The 16,987-nt window shown below is 38.5% G+C and overlaps 1 protein-coding gene across 8 annotated transcripts in view; it reads right to left on the bottom strand.

Annotated features, from left to right (window-relative positions):
* Ptprt (protein tyrosine phosphatase receptor type T) overlaps window positions 1-16,987 on the bottom strand; it is an 810,280-nt gene that overhangs the window by 154,105 nt on the left and 639,188 nt on the right. For 5 of the 8 annotated variants that reach the window (XM_033767165.1, XM_010631417.3, XM_033767166.1 and 2 more), the window contains one exon: window positions 10,114-10,143. The exons of the other annotated variants lie outside the window; for them this stretch is intronic. In XM_033767165.1, the coding sequence (XP_033623056.1) occupies window positions 10,114-10,143 (30 nt within the window). The remainder of the gene's footprint in view (window positions 1-10,113; window positions 10,144-16,987) is intronic. 8 annotated transcript variants of the gene reach the window in all.

The raw sequence follows: 16,987 nt of genomic DNA, 5'->3' as shown, positions 1-16,987 counted from the left end.
TTGCTCTGTAAAGCTGCTCAGCCAATTTTAAAAAAACTTTGTTAAGGCGATTTCATCAGCAGAAGTATGGGGCTACTTGAGGTCTTAATGATGAAGAGAGGTTCCTGAACAAATATTTCTCAGAAGATTAATCATGGCCAAGGGGCCTTTCTTCCTTAGTGGCACCAAAACCACTATGAGGAATGATCACTGTAAAAAATTACAGACTGTTTAAATATGTGCCTCAAGCATTTTTGCCATTCATTAAATGTCTTCTCCATATTAATGAACAGGGTAAGGATTGTCCATCTCAATAGCTAAAATGGAAATTATGCCATCAAATAGCATCCCTAAAAACTCACATTCCTGGCTGGGGATTTAGCTCAGTGGTTCCGAGTTCAATCCCCAGTACAAAAAAAAAAATATATATATATATATAGATAGATAGATAGATAGATAGATAGATATAGATATAGATATAGATATATACTCATAATCACAACTGGGTATATTTGAAGATTCTACAGGACCAAATTCTCAGTTTACTTTGTGAGTTAATTGGCCAGATAAAGCCATTTTGCTGCTCTTATTGATGAGCCTGGGTTCTCAAGCTGTCCTAGATGAATGATTCTCAACCATGGCTTCAGATAAGTATAACACAGGGAATTTTACAGTGTGTAGGCACCACTCCAGACCAGCCAGATCAGTTCTCCAACTTTTCTTTCTAGACTGTGGCTTGTGGTCCTCTCCCTACCTGACTGCCCTTCCTCAGTATATGGTAATACATCTGAACTCTTTTTTCAGGAAGGAGATGATATGTCCAATATGACACACTTTGGAATAGCATGACAATCCTATACAATTCTGAGGACTTCTTTTAAAAGGATGGTTTGGCAGTCACATAACAAAAAACAAGCCCCTCCTTCAACACTTACATTTGGAAATAGCCATTGTAGCCCTCCTATTTTCAACCCAGCCCTCTTTTTGCCCACAGATTCACAATGTCTTCTGGGTAAAAATGACAATGTCTACTCTTGTTCTAGCCAGAAACATTGTCTCTGATCTCTCTTGTTGGTATCAGCAGGAATGGCTGCCTATCTCCATTTGCTCAGAGGAAAGTTTATAGAGTTTAAGAACCATCACACACAATCACTGTGCTTTATTTTATTTAATATAATCTTCCATTTATCTCACATCTAGTTTTTACAATTAATCTTTTTTTTTTTTTTTTTTTGGTACTAGGGATCGAACTGAGAGGCACTTGTGAGGCAGGTGGTAGAACCACTGAGACAAACCCTGGGCCCTACAATTAATCTTTCTTTCTGACATATCTAGCTCCATTATTCATGAATGCTAAATCCTCTATACGTACTATATTACTTAATGTCTTAAGATAGCTCAATAAGTTGAATGCTATTATCTCCATCTGATAGAAAAACTAAAATTCAGAAGGTATCAGATTCATGACTAAGTAGTGGAGCTGGGATTCAGACTTCCTCCTGCCCTTTTCTTTCCCTCTCTACTCCATTCTTTTTCTTCTACTTTTCAATTTTTTCCTACTATAAAACTAGCCAAACTAGTCACGAAACACAAAAATGTGCCCTTCTCTATGTGTTTTAAGACAGTGTGGCCAAGGAGAAAAGTAGGTAAATGCTTCCCTTTAACCCATAAGATACTGTATCAAAGCAGAATTATAAGGTTCTTCCAATTTGTCATGTCTTCAATGTTTCCCTTTTATGCATATATAATTTTACTTTATAATGTTTGTTGGCATTCCCATGTTCCTTTAAGCTGTGAGCACCTGGAGACAGAGTTATTTCTTACTAAAGACTCCAAAACCTACCTCAGTATTTAGCAAAAAGGAATTGCTCAGTAAGTACTTATGATGGAGAGAAAATGCCATTTAAATGGTTCTAGAATGTCAGTGCTATGACTCCCATTTTACAGATGAGAAACTAAAGTTGAGATGGAGTTAAATGACTTTGCTAAAACTGTGGAGTTAGAATGCCCAGGGCTTTTTTCCGCCTAGCACTATCATCTATCTAATAACATCTTGCTAAATACCTCCAAGTCTAACCAGACAACTAGAGAGTAAGTGGGAAAGCACTCCGGAAGAGATAAAGCACTCTATACAGCAAGATATAATCATTATTATCATCATCAACATTGCAGGGCTTAACTAAAGCACTTCCTTCCATTAAAAGCATATGTTGAAACACTTAGAGAGGCATTTTTCAGGTTTTGTATCTCAGAATCCTCTCTTTGCCACAATCCTACCTGAAAAATATCAGCCCCACTTTAGGGATGCTTGCTGAAGGCGGTGTTTCAGAAATAAACCCACTTCCACCTTGGAGACATTAAGTGACACTGTGGCTGGGCCCTTCAGACCCTGGCTCTTTCTCATGGCTGTCTCAGAAGAAAGTTTTTCTCTGTGATAAAAACTCACTTAAGCTCTCCCAGGTAGGAGCTCTATAAGAAGATCTCCATGGTCTTCATGCCCAGCATAAGTACCATGGGAAGAAAACGCCTATAAGTAAATGATTGTTCAAGGAAGTAAACCAACAAAGCAATGGCCCTAATTGTTTGGCATGCAAAGTACCCTTAGGCAGTGAAGAGCCTGTGTCCGGTGGAGACTACATAACATACTCCAACCCACTTTTGTCCAGTGATCACACTGAAGAAAGGCTGATGGCAATGTCCCAGGTTGGGTTCCCTAACCATCAGAGGGGGCGGGGGAGGCAGAGAGACTGCTGGGTAAGAAGAGTATTGGGGGAGTTTTACCTGTGAGAGAAAAAAATAAAACAGGAAGGGAAGGGGAAAGAGCAGACAGAAGGACAAATTGAAGGCTGGTGCATCTGTAGCAGTGGATTAAATCAGCCCCGGGAAAAGTTTTGGATCCTGGGCGACTTGCATTCCCGTGTCACTGGTTACTAGAAAAGCTTCGCTGAGTCTTGAAGGGGGGCTGTTCATCCCGAGCTGTCTGCCGGCAGCAGTGCTGGGGGAGTTCAGTCCTTCCTTCCTGAGAGGGGATCTGAGTAACACATCCAAGCGTTCTCCTGAGAATGTTTTCTCTCACTACATTTCAGCTACGCTCCATCAGCAGAGAATCTCCCTTCTCTCTTTCTCTTTTTTTTTTCACATTTTAAAAATAAAGTTCAAATGCACCTGTAGAGTAGACACATTTATTCAGACTTTCTAAGCCTCCAGGCATCATTCATATCTGGTTGGTATCAAAACTTCAGCTGAGGCATAAACTTACCATTGAAGGATAAACATCTTTTGTGATGTTTGCAGAAGCAACTGTCATTTGTATTTTCCCTGTTTAAGGTGACAAAGCCTGTGACTTATAGATTTTTCTCTGTTTGGTATTCCTGACTAATGTGTTTAGACTCTAATCCAATAGAATAAACGATAAAGCACCCTTCAGTCACCATCCTTATCCAAATCTATCTGTACACATGATATAGCCCAGAACATTTGTATCTATCTTGTTGTGACAGCATTCATTAATTTTACACATTTATAATTGTGACATGCAAGTACAAATACGTTTCTAAATCTGAAGCCAATTTAAAACTACAAAATAGGTGATCTGAAAGCCCACCATCACTATATGCCAAAATAAATGAAAATGAATATTACTAACTTCTGGAGAATGGAATATTATAACTCAGTAAGAGATAAAACAAACTGGAAGGGTATCAACTACACCCACCCACCCACGTATATTCAGTCATCCAATTAACACAATAATACGATGCCTGATTTGGTCTGGATACTGAGTTTCTTGCTGAGACATGAAAGATAAACAGTGCGTGGTCCTTGTTCATAAAGGAACAGGCCTGCAAACATTCTCAGGGTAGTGCAATCTGAGAAGTCTCCATGAATTAGTTAATGGATGAATGACTGGGAGATGGATACAACAATAAAGATACAAGCTCAGTACTATTCATAGGTTCTGTGGAAACTGGGGAGGCCACCAAAGTAAGAGAGCAATGCTCCCTTTTAAAAAGCTATTACAATTTTCTAGGCACAGAAAGGGAGATAGGCACGCAAGGAAGAGCATCTTGTAGAGACCAAGGAGCCATACTGTGAAAGGGCCAGAAACACCAGAGTGATGAGAAAATGTCAGGAGAATTTTCTCAAAGACAGCACGCAAAATAATAATCTGAGATGCTTATTAAAATACATATTCAAAGACACACGATCTGAGGTTGGGGCCCAGTTATCAGAAGTTTCACTAACGCCCTCCCCTTGGTGGAGCAGTAACAGTGACAGCACCGCCTCCGTCCTGACTACAGGATGGTGTCATAGATGTTTGCTTGCCAACGTGTTTGCTGTCAGCTTTTGGTAGTTGATATTTATCATCTTGAAATGGTTTTCTTCTGTTCCTAGTTTTTCTTCATTTTTTTTACTCAAAGTGGCTGATAAATTACAGAAAATGATCTTTGAGTGTCTCTTGATAAAATCAGTTAAAATCTTCTTTAAATACAGTGAGGTAATGATATGTGATTTGCAACAGCTGAGGATGTGACTAGGCGCGCGCATTTGGGGAAAGGAGGCAGTTTGCTTTTTGTTTGAGGTTCTACTATTCAACAGGTGTTTCACAAATCTTATGCCCACTGAATCTTTGTACAACTTCTGTAAGGCCCACATTTTTAATCTTCACTTTACATATTAGGAAACAGAGACTTAGACAAAAATTAAGTACCTTGTCCAGGTCACAAGGATGCAAAAACAGAAGCATAAAGTCCTTTGAAGTTACAGAAGTAAGGAAGGCATGCAGTCTGGAACCATCTAAAAATTGATGCCTGTTTTTTTCTTTCTTTCTTTTTAAGAAAAGAGCACCTCCCTGTCAGCTGTGGCTGTTATGCCTCAATTTGATCTCATTCCTTCATTCTTTCCACGTATGTTTATTGAATTAGAGTCTAATCACTGTGTTTGTTAGGGATACTGCAGAGAGCATCCTCATGAAGAAGAGGAAACCTTAAAATACACCCATTCCTGCCCAGGATACAAAGTAAATACAGTGAGAGGTCGGAGAAAGGGGATTTCTCCAGGTGGTGAGAAGCAGGGAAGATTTCCTATAGGAGGCAGTGTTTGATCTAGACCTCGAAGAAAGGGGTAGAATTTGAATTTGCTGAATTGTGGTGAGTGGGGATAAGAAGTACGTAGGAACAGCACAGGAGTCCCACAGAGTGGATTGAGTACAGACAGATCAGCCTGGGTTCCTGTTTCCCACCTCCGTGGCGCTTGCACAAGGCATTTGTTTAAGGTTAAGGGAAGCAGGAATGTGCTCTCTACCCAACCCTGTTTCTCTCTCCTTCTCTCTCTCTCTCTGCCAGAACAGTTGGTAAACTCTTAGTGCTTTTCTAAGAACCACTACACTAAAATGTCTCTGTTGAAAACAATTACTGTGCCCATCACACACCTTGAGGTAAATTAATTTGTGGACACGCGCCAGCTCTTAGCATCCTGTAAAGAGGCAAACACTGAACAAGAGAAGTTTTGGGAGCTGCTTTACCACAGAAAGGCAAAAAGGATCCCTCAAGAGGCATTTCTGTCAGCCCAGAATGTGAGGAATAACAGCATTTATTTGTAAAATACTTGTGTGCCGGCCACCTTACATATACACCCTCTCATTAACCCTCACCAACATTCTGGAAAGCCGCTATTGTTAGCTCCATTTTGCAGATGAAGGAACTGAGGCTCAGAATGGTTCCATGATTGTTCCAGGTGAAAACGATCTGATAGGCACTGTACACCTAGAATAGTGATCTTTGTATCTCCAGCACCAAGTAGAGAATACAGCAGGTAGTAGGAGCTTAATAAAGCAGGAGGAGCTGGGGATTTAGCTCAGCGGCACCGTGCATGCCTTGCAATGACAAGGTCCTGAGTTCTATCCCCAGTACCCCCCAAAATAAATAAATAAATAAAGCAGGAGGAATCTTGAGCTTCATTTTCTCCATACTCAGAGAAGGCTTGGACAAGGACTGGCAAACTATAACCTGCAGACCAAATCTGGCCTGCTGCCTGAATTTTTAAAAATGGGTTTTACTGGAACTCAGTCACACTCATTCATACACATATTGTCTATGATTACTTTTATGCTACAAAATCAGAGTCCAGTAGATATACAGCCAAAGGTAGTTACTGTCTGGTTCCTTAAAATGCTTGGGGATTCCCCTAGTCTTGGGTATGGACCCTTTCAATTAAGGGTCTCTTCTCTGGGAAGAAATAAAAATTCCTCAACTTTTCTTCTTTCCCATTCTTTATATCCTGTGGTTTATTATTATTTTTCCTTAGCTCTTCCATTGCCTAACATACTACGTATTTTAATTATATGTTTTTAAATTTTTTCTACCCTCCCCACTAAAATGCTCCACATGGGTGGTAGTTTGCATTTGTGATAATTCCTAGGTCCCTGGAATCTTCCCTAGCACCTGGTACATAGTGGGTGTTCCCTGAATATTTGTTAAGTGCGTAAACACTGGTTTCTTTGAAGATATTGGTTAACCGAAGTTTGCTGGAGGCTTTCTATTTTGAGGAAGACTTTGGGGCTTATGGGGGGACCACATGGCCCCCAACACCTGTGAGGAGGGTGTCTTTTTTATGTTATAGAGGGGACAACTGGGACTCTGTTTAAGTCCATGCTTCTCAAACTTCAATGTGAACGTGAATCTTTAGAGAATCTCATTACAATCTAATTCAACAGATCTGAGCGGGACCCTAGGCACCGCACTTGGCACAAGCTCTTGGCTGATGCGGGTGCTGGTGGTTCATAGCCTACCAATTGACAAGGACGCAAGGCTCTCATTCACAGTCTATACTAGAATTTGGAATGGGGCTTCAAATCTGGAGGTTGTAGAGGCCACCACTATTTCTCTTCTTATCCTTTTCCTCTATCTCTATGCCTCTCAGTCTTATGATTTCACTAAACCTGCCTTTCCTCTCCTTCTAGGCTGCTCTCTTGCCCCAAACACCATTCCTCCAGACTTTCCTTTCCGTAGTAAACTCACCTTTAGCGTTGCCAGCCTCTTTGTTCCTCACAAGCTCTTTTACTTTGACTATACATGTGCCCGAGACTTTCTGATCATTCAAGTGGCCAATCTCATGTTTCTCCTTTATTTTGCAGTTCAGTGGCTGAAAAAAGGTGACAGACCCTATGACCCCAGGCAGGCAGGCAGGCTTACCCTTACCTTATAACCTGAAGGAGTTATTTCTGATGTTTGAATGTTAAGGCTGTGCCCTAGCCATCCACCTGCATCCTCTGTATGTAGTATCTCTCATGGCCAACCAACTCCTCTGCAGTGACCGTTTTTTGGTTCTTATAGTTTTCCCCCTACTACCTATCTGCCTGCCAGTTCTGCTTCTCTTCTGAATCTTTAATTATGGTTTCTGGACCTCAGTCCTTATTCCTCCATTTTCCCTCTAATCTTTCTCCAGTCTTTCTATTATCCACCCTATATTCTCAGGGAAGTTTCCAAATATCTATCTTCCACCCAAACTCAACATTTTCATTTCCAAAGTCCCATGGACATTTTTTTTGCGTGGTAGTTTCATTGACATTTTCAACCAACATATACAGAGTCTTATTCATCTTCTTTTTTCTAAGCTAGCACCCCCATGTCCCTGTTTCCAAGGTAATTCTTTCTTGCTTCCCTCTGCTGCTGAGTGGCTTTAAGAGAATGGCTTATCTTCTCTGAGAAATTCCTACCCTATTAAATATGGATATTGGTGACTATCAGGTTGGGATAATATATGTTCAGAGTACTTGGCATGTGCTGATAGTTTCCCCTTCTCTCCTACTGTTCAGATAATTTCAGCATGACTTATTTGTTCAGTCCTTTTAATACCAGGGGATGGTTCACCTTCTCGGGTATGTGTTTTTTGGAGGTTGGGGATGGGAAAATAGTACTCAAGAGAAAAATCTAACCATCGAAGGCACCTCTATAGAAGGCAGAATATTGGGTTGCAGAGAACTTCTCTGAAGTGGCATATGATATATTACCCCCATAGGTTTGGGGGGGCTGGTGAATATAAAATTATGAACATAATGATGGAGACTCTGTGTCTCATCCATATGCTCCTGCCTCCCAGTGTTGTCATAGTTTTATGCCTAGGGTCTGTAATGTGGAACTTAATGTTTGCACCAGAAAGACTTTGAAAGACTTTTGCTTATCACATTGTATCTTAACCACAAGAATTTGCATATATATCTCCTGTACTTCCACACTGCTCATCTGTAAACACATCAGGATGCCTATCATAGTGTATAGCTAAAGTCAGCTTCCAAAGACAGGACTCGGGCACAGGCTCCCAGAAGAAGGGAGTGAGGAGTGCAAAGATTATGAAAGGTTCCTACCCATGCATAAGGTGGACACTGATACCAGAAGAGGCCCCAGAAGGCTGGAATTGCCCCCAGAGCCACCATGAATGCCATGACCCCTTACTGAAAAGGGGAAGAAAAAAAATCCAACATTTCTTAAGCGTAAACTGTGCCTGGCACTGTACAAATTTATCTCACTCCCTCTTCAAGATAACTTTATGAGTTAGGCACTATTAGGCACTATTACTCTCAAGTGAGAGGTAAGAGAAATGAGACTCGGAGTGTTTAGAAAACTTGCTCAAAGCTGGGTAAGAAGTGACAGAGATGTGATTTGAATGCAGAACTGCATGACTCTTAAAGCCCATTCTTTTTCCACCACAGGAACAACATATTATATTGTTTTAAAAACCTCCAGATATTTGCAGATACTGTTCCCATCAGTAAGGATTTTCACTGAGTGAATGCATCTCTAAATGCATTGTTATCTCCTGTTACATTAAAGAGCTAATTACTCAAATAAGCACTCTTGTACCATCATATGTACAAGGACTTCTTAGCTGACATTTCAGTTATTTGACTTTTATGTTGATCTCTCAGATAGGCTTGAGCATCATGAAAATGAGGCTCAGAGTCCTAGTCATTTCTCCATTCACACTGTCTGGAACATAATGTGTACATTCAGTGCATGTTTGTTGAATGAAGTAAGTTCTCTAGAACTCCCAGTGTCCATAGTGGGAGTTCATTGGTCCCCTTTAACAGGATGGTGATTGTAGCCTCATCTTATCTGCTCATTGCTTGGCCCTAACTGAGCAGAAGACAGTGGGTCAGCCTTTTGCTAGCTGCATATTTATCAGCAAATAACCACTGACAAGCATAGGTCTCTCACAAGGCTGGATTTCTCTGAGGTGATGTAAGACACAGTGTGGTGGGAAACACACACTTTACCAGGAGTCAGATATTCTGAATTTTAATCCTATTTTGCTTGCTATAGAAGCAATGAGGATCCTCTGATCCTCAACTTTCAAAAAGGCAAAACACATTGTATTAGCAATATGGGAACACTTCAGCGGTTTTTCAACTTTTCAGTATCTAGAATCTATTACACAGTTTTCTCCTTTGACCTCACATTCTAAAGATCTGATTTACTAATAAAACACTTTTATTTAGTAAATGAAAAAAATTTATAGACCAGAAGCCATTTATAACTCCAAATAAAATGTACTGATAATGTGAGATAACTAATGCTAGATATCAAACAGATTAATTCCAGCCCAAAGCAAAGATCTTGGATGTTTCTGTTACCTATGAGGCTGCATCTAGCTAAAGCAATGATTCCTACTGTTTCCCTGAAATCTTTCTGAAATAATGGAAACAGCCAGTAGATTCCTATCTAACTTTTGAGCCCTCAAGGTACCTGTTTCCCAAGTAGACACAAATGGACTCAGAAATTACTGGGATCTGCGATTTTGTCTTACTAGAACATGTCCTGTAGGAGAATTGGGTCCCTCTCTTGCTGGAATTCAGTGATTCCTACTTGAGAAATTTCACTCACAAAGAAGAAATAATTCTTCACATCTCCAAGGATAGGAGAAAAAAATTAAGATGACAGGAACATAACAGACTTGAACAATGACAGTGAATTTTCAAATGGAAAACAACCATACAAAATAAAAACTCCAGGGAGACAGATGACTTAGACAGAAGTTGATACAAGAAACCAACAGACAATTGGTTGGTGCAGGAAATGCATGCTACAGGTTCCCTTATTGGGTATGAAGCAAAGTTAACACCAGCTCAATACTTACAAGTAATAGGAGTAGGAATAAGCATTTCTTCTATATATTGATGGGCAGTCAGATGAAGGAAATGTCCAAAAAGGGGGGAAAAAAGAAAAGACAAACAAACAAGAATTAGCTTTATATGAAATCTTGATTCTTAGAAATGCACATATTATTTCAGCATCCCTAAGCTCAAGGAGATGCAGGTTTCTCTAATTACTTTCTCTGAGAATCAGATACTTTCAACTGCAGAAGAAATGAGAGAGACTGCTCTTATTATAGGGAAGCTCAATACTTCATGAAGTGGAAGCCAACTTTCATGGTAGCTGTTAGAAAGTTCTTGCTTACAGTCAACTAAAACTAGCTTCTTTGAAATTAGGATTCTTTGCTCTTAGATTCTTTGGTCTTGGATCAGCTTTCTGCGAAAACTAAGAACTAGTCTACCACTCTTCTACATGACAGCGCTCCTAACTGTGACCTAAGCAAAACTACAAAAACTTCTTTGATCTTCCTTATTTAAGATCAAATCACATCAGAATCTATTTAGTAAGGCAACACCAAAGCAAGGAAATCATATAGCCAGCATCCAAGATGGCTCCCCAGTGACCTACACTTCACAGTATTGAGACTTATGTACAGACTGTCCCTCCCACACTGAGTCAGGGGTGGCCTTGTATGACAGGAGAATGTGGAAATAGTTGTCTTCTAGGTTTTCAAACCCTTGTTGCTCTGTCCAGATCTTTGGAAACTTCTCTTGAAATCTCAAATCTCCAGGAAAGAAGGCCAACTTGCTTGAGGTCATCATGACAGAGTTATCACATGGAAAGGCCCTGAGACTATATAAAGAGAAAGAAATGCAAAGGTAGCCTCCAGCTATTCCATCCCTATCTCATGAATTTATTCCAGCTGACACCTTTGACATCACAGAACAGAAACAAGTCTTTCCACTTAAGCCCTGCCCCAAAAGACTCATGCAAATAACCATATTCTTTAAATCTATATTTTGGGAGTCATTTCTTACACAGTAGTAGACAAAGAGGACACAATTCATCCTTAGCATAAAATAATATGGTACTAAAAAGTAGGAGTTTCAACTTTCAGTCTGAAAAGATCCTAACTTAAATAAATTCTGTACTTTGTGTTTTCAAATATTACCTAGGTGTGTTGAACTAGATTAGTAGTTTTCAAATTGTGTTCCTAGGAGTCCAGGGGTTCTGTAGAGCAGCCTCACTGTAACTGGGGAGAAGGATATTGACAAAGTGAGACTACTGGTTCCCCAGCATTCAACAAAGTCAGAACATCTTCATTTTTATCTGTTTATAAATTGGAGTTTTATCTAGGATTTCACATGCCTAAGAATTCCACTTTCCAAAAGAAAGCTTGAAAAATCACTGCCTTTAATCCCTTTTTAATGTCTCCACCAGCTCCTGGCTTCTGAGCAATCACAAACCTCAAGTAAGTCTATGATATTCCCTTTGCTGTAATTTGTCTGTTGTAAGAAAATAAACAGGAATGTTTTTATTTCACATCAGATTTTGCCACAGTGATAGTAAGTGATACATTTGAGGACTGAGAAAAATTGCTAGAGAATTCAGATTCCCAAATATCCATCTGAGGAAATGAGAGTACTTTTCTTCCTTCTTGCATTATTTGATTAATTACAACCATTAACCCATTTGTCTGTCACAGAAAGATACAGTCTTTTAAACCACAAAGACAGAAATGTGCTTTCAGGTTCCCAAATTCCTCCTTTATAATAAGAAGTAGCCAAAGTCCCCAAGTTTATCTCTAAACTTCCTCTCAGCTATTGGAAAAGCCTAAATTTAAAGCCCTTGGGCCCAAAAGAAAAGTGATTCTGAGAGATGAGAAGATATAAGCTCCATGTCTCCTTGGGAGGCTGAGCTGGAAGCAACAAGCTATGGTGCAGAAAAGTCTGGCTACTAAGAAGACTATTCAATATCTTAGATAAAACAGTGGCCTGGGATGATGAAAAAGTAAAAATCTCAGGTTATGATGGATAGAAATTGGATGATCCTATGGCAAGTCATCAAATATCTTTCACCAGTCCTATAGGTGGGCACAGTAGGGAGATAATTTCTTTACTTCATTTTTGGATAGTGCAGTGCCTTTATAAGAAGAGAAATAGGGACCTGAGCTGACACACAACTGTTCTGCTTCACTGTATGATGCCCTCCACCCTTTTTATGGTGCAGCAAGAAGCACTTTTCTGATGCTGAGCAGATGCTGGGGTTATGCTATTGGGCTTCTGAGAATCCAGAAATATAAGAAATAAGTTTACCTTCTTTAAATATCACCCAGACTCAAGTGTATTGTTATAGCAACAGAAATCAGTAAGATAACAAGCAAAAAAGATACTTAAAATAAGCTTTTTTTTGAGACAGGGTTTCATATGAAGTTGAGACTGAACTGGAACTCACTATGTAGCTCAGGATGGTCTCAAACTCACAGTGATCCTCCTGCTGCAGCCTCCCAAGTGCTAGGATTACAGGCATGCACCCCCATGCCAGGCTACAGTAAATATTGAAGTATTAACTCAGGAATTAAATTGAAAACAGTACCAACAACAAAAATAGACATGAGGAGATACCTAAGCAAGGTGCAAACCCAGACTTTCAGCTCACCAAAGGCAAATTCTGGGGAAAATGAGGTGGAAAATCTGATAATCAACCACCTGGATATCCTGAACTGATAGCACAGGAAATAACAAAACAGATGAACGAGGCTCTGGAAAAATCAAAACAGAAATAATTTCACAGATAACTAGAAATGGTGAGCAAAATGAAAGACATGATTAAAGACTCTGGAACAGAAACAGAAAAAAATAGATAAGCTCTAGACCATGATGGAGGCCATGAATGCCCAGCATAGGAAAGAAATGGAAACCATGAATGTCCAGTACAGGAAAGAAATGGAATCCGTGAGACAGATTCAAACATCCAGGAGATAAAAACTATTGAAAGTATTCACAGCAGAATGAACCAATGTGGAGACCGAATATCAGGTATAGAAGACAGGATGGTGGTCAATGATGAGGAAAAGAGAGATCTCTTAAAAATAGTAAGGGACCTTGAGAAATCAATACATAGCTCTTAGGTGATGCAAATAAGAATAACATAAGACTGAAAGGAATCCATGAAAAAGCAGGAAAAAGTACAAATGATATTTTTAAAAAAATGTTCACAGAATGAAGGAAAAATTCCCAGAGGAAAAGAATTAGACATACAGATAAGTGAGACATATAGGACTCCAACTAGACATAATAAAAAAGAAATGTACACACAGACACATAATAATCAAGATCCCAGAAACCAAACAGAAGGACAAAATCCTAAAAGCAGTTAGATAAAAAGAAAAACAACAAACAACAAACAAACAAACAAATCACATACAAAGGAAAGCCCATCAGAATCACAGCAGAATTTTCAACACAAACCCTCAAGTCAAGGAGAGCCTGGAGTGAGGTATTTCAAGCCCTAAAAGAAAATAACCTCCAACCTAGGCTGATGTACCCTGAAAATTGATGTACTCAAAATTGATGGGGAAATAAGATACTTCTATGACAAAGAACACCTGAGACACTTCATAAAGACCAAACCAGCAACCAAACAATTTTAAACAATATCCTAGAAAAAGACTATTAAGATCACAGCTCCATGAGGCCCAAAAGAGAAAATCCATCAGGCAGGGCAATAAATTAAAGGGAGAGGTGGAAAAATAAAAAAATAAAAGAGCCAACAACAGGAAAATAGCATGACAAGGATGTCACTACGTATCAATTATAACCATCAATGTTAATGTCCTCAATTCACCAATCAAAAGAAATAGGCTAGCAGAATGGATTAAGAAGCAAAATCCAACAATAAGTTGTATACAAGAAACATACATAGTTCAAAAAGAAATTCATGGATTCAAAGTAAAAGGATGGAAAACAGTTCTCCATGTGACAGGAGCCCAGAAAAACGCAGGGGTAGCTATCTTATTTGTAGACTAAGTAGATTTCAAGCCAAAACTAATTAAGAGAGACAAAGAAGGTCACTATATTCTTGTAAAGGGAACAATCCAAGAGCAAGAGATGAAAATTATAAATATATATGCACCAAATACTAATGTCTCCAACTATATAAAAGAAATATTAAGGGACATAAAAAACAAATAAGCACTAATACAACTGTAGTGGGGGACCTCAATACCCCACTGTCACAAACAGACAGATCATCTAGACAAAAAAGCAACAATGAAATACTAGAACTAAACCAAGCTTTTGAACAAATGGCCTTAATAGATGTCTACAGAGTGTTCCACCCCACAAAATCATAATATACATAATTTTCAGCTGCACTTGGGTCATTCTCAAAAATAGACCACATACTAGCTCATAGAACATGTTTAAGTGAGTGCAAAGGAACTGAATTTATCCTCTCTATATTGTCAGATCGTCGTGTAATTAAACTGGAGATCAATAGCATAAGAAACTTCATAAACTCCACAAACACATAGAAACTGAATAACACTCTCCTGAACAACCAATGGGTCACAGAGGAAATTAAAGAAAAAATTAGACAGTTTCTACAACTAAATGATAATGCCAATACAACATACAGGAATCTATTGGACAATGAAAAGCAGTTCTGTGAGGAAAATTCATAGCAGTGAATGCCCATACTAGGAAAACAGAGTGCACTCAAATAACCTAACACTGATCCTAATGCTGAACCTCAAGCTCCTAGAAAAAGAAGTGCAAGACAAACCCAAAGCTCATACAAGGCAGGAAATTATAAAAATCAAAGCAGAAATCGATGCAATGGAGACTAAGAAATACAAAAAAAATCAATGAATCAAAGAGTTGGTTTTTTGAAAGAATAAGTAAAACTGATAAACCTTTAGCCAAATTTATGAAAGAAAAGGCTCAAATCCATGCAATTAGAAATGAAGAATGTGAAGTCACAACAGATCCAGGAGAAATAACAGAGGATTGTCAATACCTACTTCAAGAACCTGTACTCTAATAAAATGGGAAACACAGAAGAAATGGTCAAATTCCTAGATACAAATGAATTACCAAAGTTGAATGAAAATGATATAAAAATTCTAAATACCACAATTACAATCAATGAAATTGAAAACACGATTAAAAATTTACTAACCATCAAAAACCCAGGCCCTGACCACTTCATTGCTGAATTCTACAAGACATGTAGGGAAGAATTATTGCCACCACTCTTTAAACTCTTCAGTGAAATTGAAACGGAATCAATATTTACAAATTCATTCCTGGAAGCAAGTGTTACTTTGATTCCAAAAGCAGAAAAAGACCCAAACAAAAAAGAGAACTACAGGCCAATCTTCCTAATGAACATAGATGCAAAAATCCTCAATAAGTTACTGGCAAACAGATTACAGAGTGTCATCAAGAAGATCATACACCCTGACCAAGTTGAATTTATTCCAGTGATGCAAGGATGGTTCAACATATGTAAATCAATAAATATAATACACTATATTAATACAGCAAAGGACAGAAATCATATAATCATCTCAACAGATGCAGAAAAAGCACTCCACAAAATCCAACACCCATTCATAATAAAAACCTGGCAGAAAATTGAAGTAGATGGTCTTTATCTCAACCTGATAAAGGCTATTTATGAATAACCAATAGCCAACATCATACTAAATGGTCAAAAATTGAAAAGCTTCACACTAAAATCAGGAACAAGACAAGGATGTCCACTACCACCACTCCTGTTCAATGTAGTTCTGGAAACATTAGCCATAGCAATTAGAAAAGAGAAATAAAAGCCATAAAGATAGAAAAGGAAGAAATGAAACTGTCATTATTTGCTGACCATATGATACTCTATGTTAAAGATTCACAAAACTCTGCCAGAACACTTCTAGGCTTAATTGACAGATTCAGTAAAGTAGCTGGATACAAGCTCAACACTCAAAACTCAATAGCATTCTTGTACATAAATAAAAGACTCACTGAAAGAGAAATTAGGCAAAAAATACCTTTCACAATAGCATCAAAAAAATGAAATATCTAGGATTCAATCTAATGAAGGAAGCAAAATATTTCTACATTGAGATCTACAGAACTATGAAAAAAAGACATCAAAGGATATAAGAAAATGGAAAGACATCCCTTGTTCCCGGATAGGAAGAATCAATAGAGTGAAAATTGCCATACTTTCAAAACTGCTATATAGATTGAATGCAGTCCTGATTGAAATTCCAACAGTATATTTCACAAAACTAGAAAAAACAATCCAAAAATTCATTTGGAACCAGAAAAGACCTAGAACAGCAAAAGCAATTCTAGGCAATAGAGACATGACAGCGGGTATCACAATTCCTGAGTTGAAACTATACTACAAAGCCACTGTGATAAAAATAACATGGTACTGGCCAAGAAACAGACCCGAGGGTCAGTGAAATAGATTAAAAGATACAGAAACAACTCCCAACATACTGAGCTACCTCATCTTTGAAAAAGGAGCCAATCATCCTCACTGGAGGAAAGATAGCCTTTTTTTAAGATGGTGTTGAAAAACTGTATTTCAACCTGCCAAAGATTAAAACTAGATCCCTGTCTTTCACCATGCACTAAACTAAAATCCAAGTGGATTAAAGATCTAAATATTAAAATAGAAGCACTAAACTTGCTGAAGGAGAAGTTAGGTATAACTCTTGAAGGCACTGGCATAGGAAAAGACTTTATGAACAAACCCTCAGTAGTATAGGAACTAGCACAAAGAATCAACAAGTGGGGTTGCACCTTATTAAAAAGCTTCTACATGGCAAGGAAAAGAAAAGGAAAGCTAAGAGACAACCTACAATTTGGGAAAAAAATGTTTATCAGTTGTTCATTAGAACAAAG

The sequence above is a fragment of the Fukomys damarensis genome, unplaced genomic scaffold (assembly GCF_012274545.1).
Source record: "Fukomys damarensis isolate Sample0158 unplaced genomic scaffold, DMR_v1.0_HiC HiC_scaffold_22, whole genome shotgun sequence".
Classification (NCBI taxonomy): Eukaryota; Metazoa; Chordata; class Mammalia; order Rodentia; family Bathyergidae; genus Fukomys; species Fukomys damarensis.
This window is presented reverse-complemented; position numbering and strand designations above follow the sequence as displayed.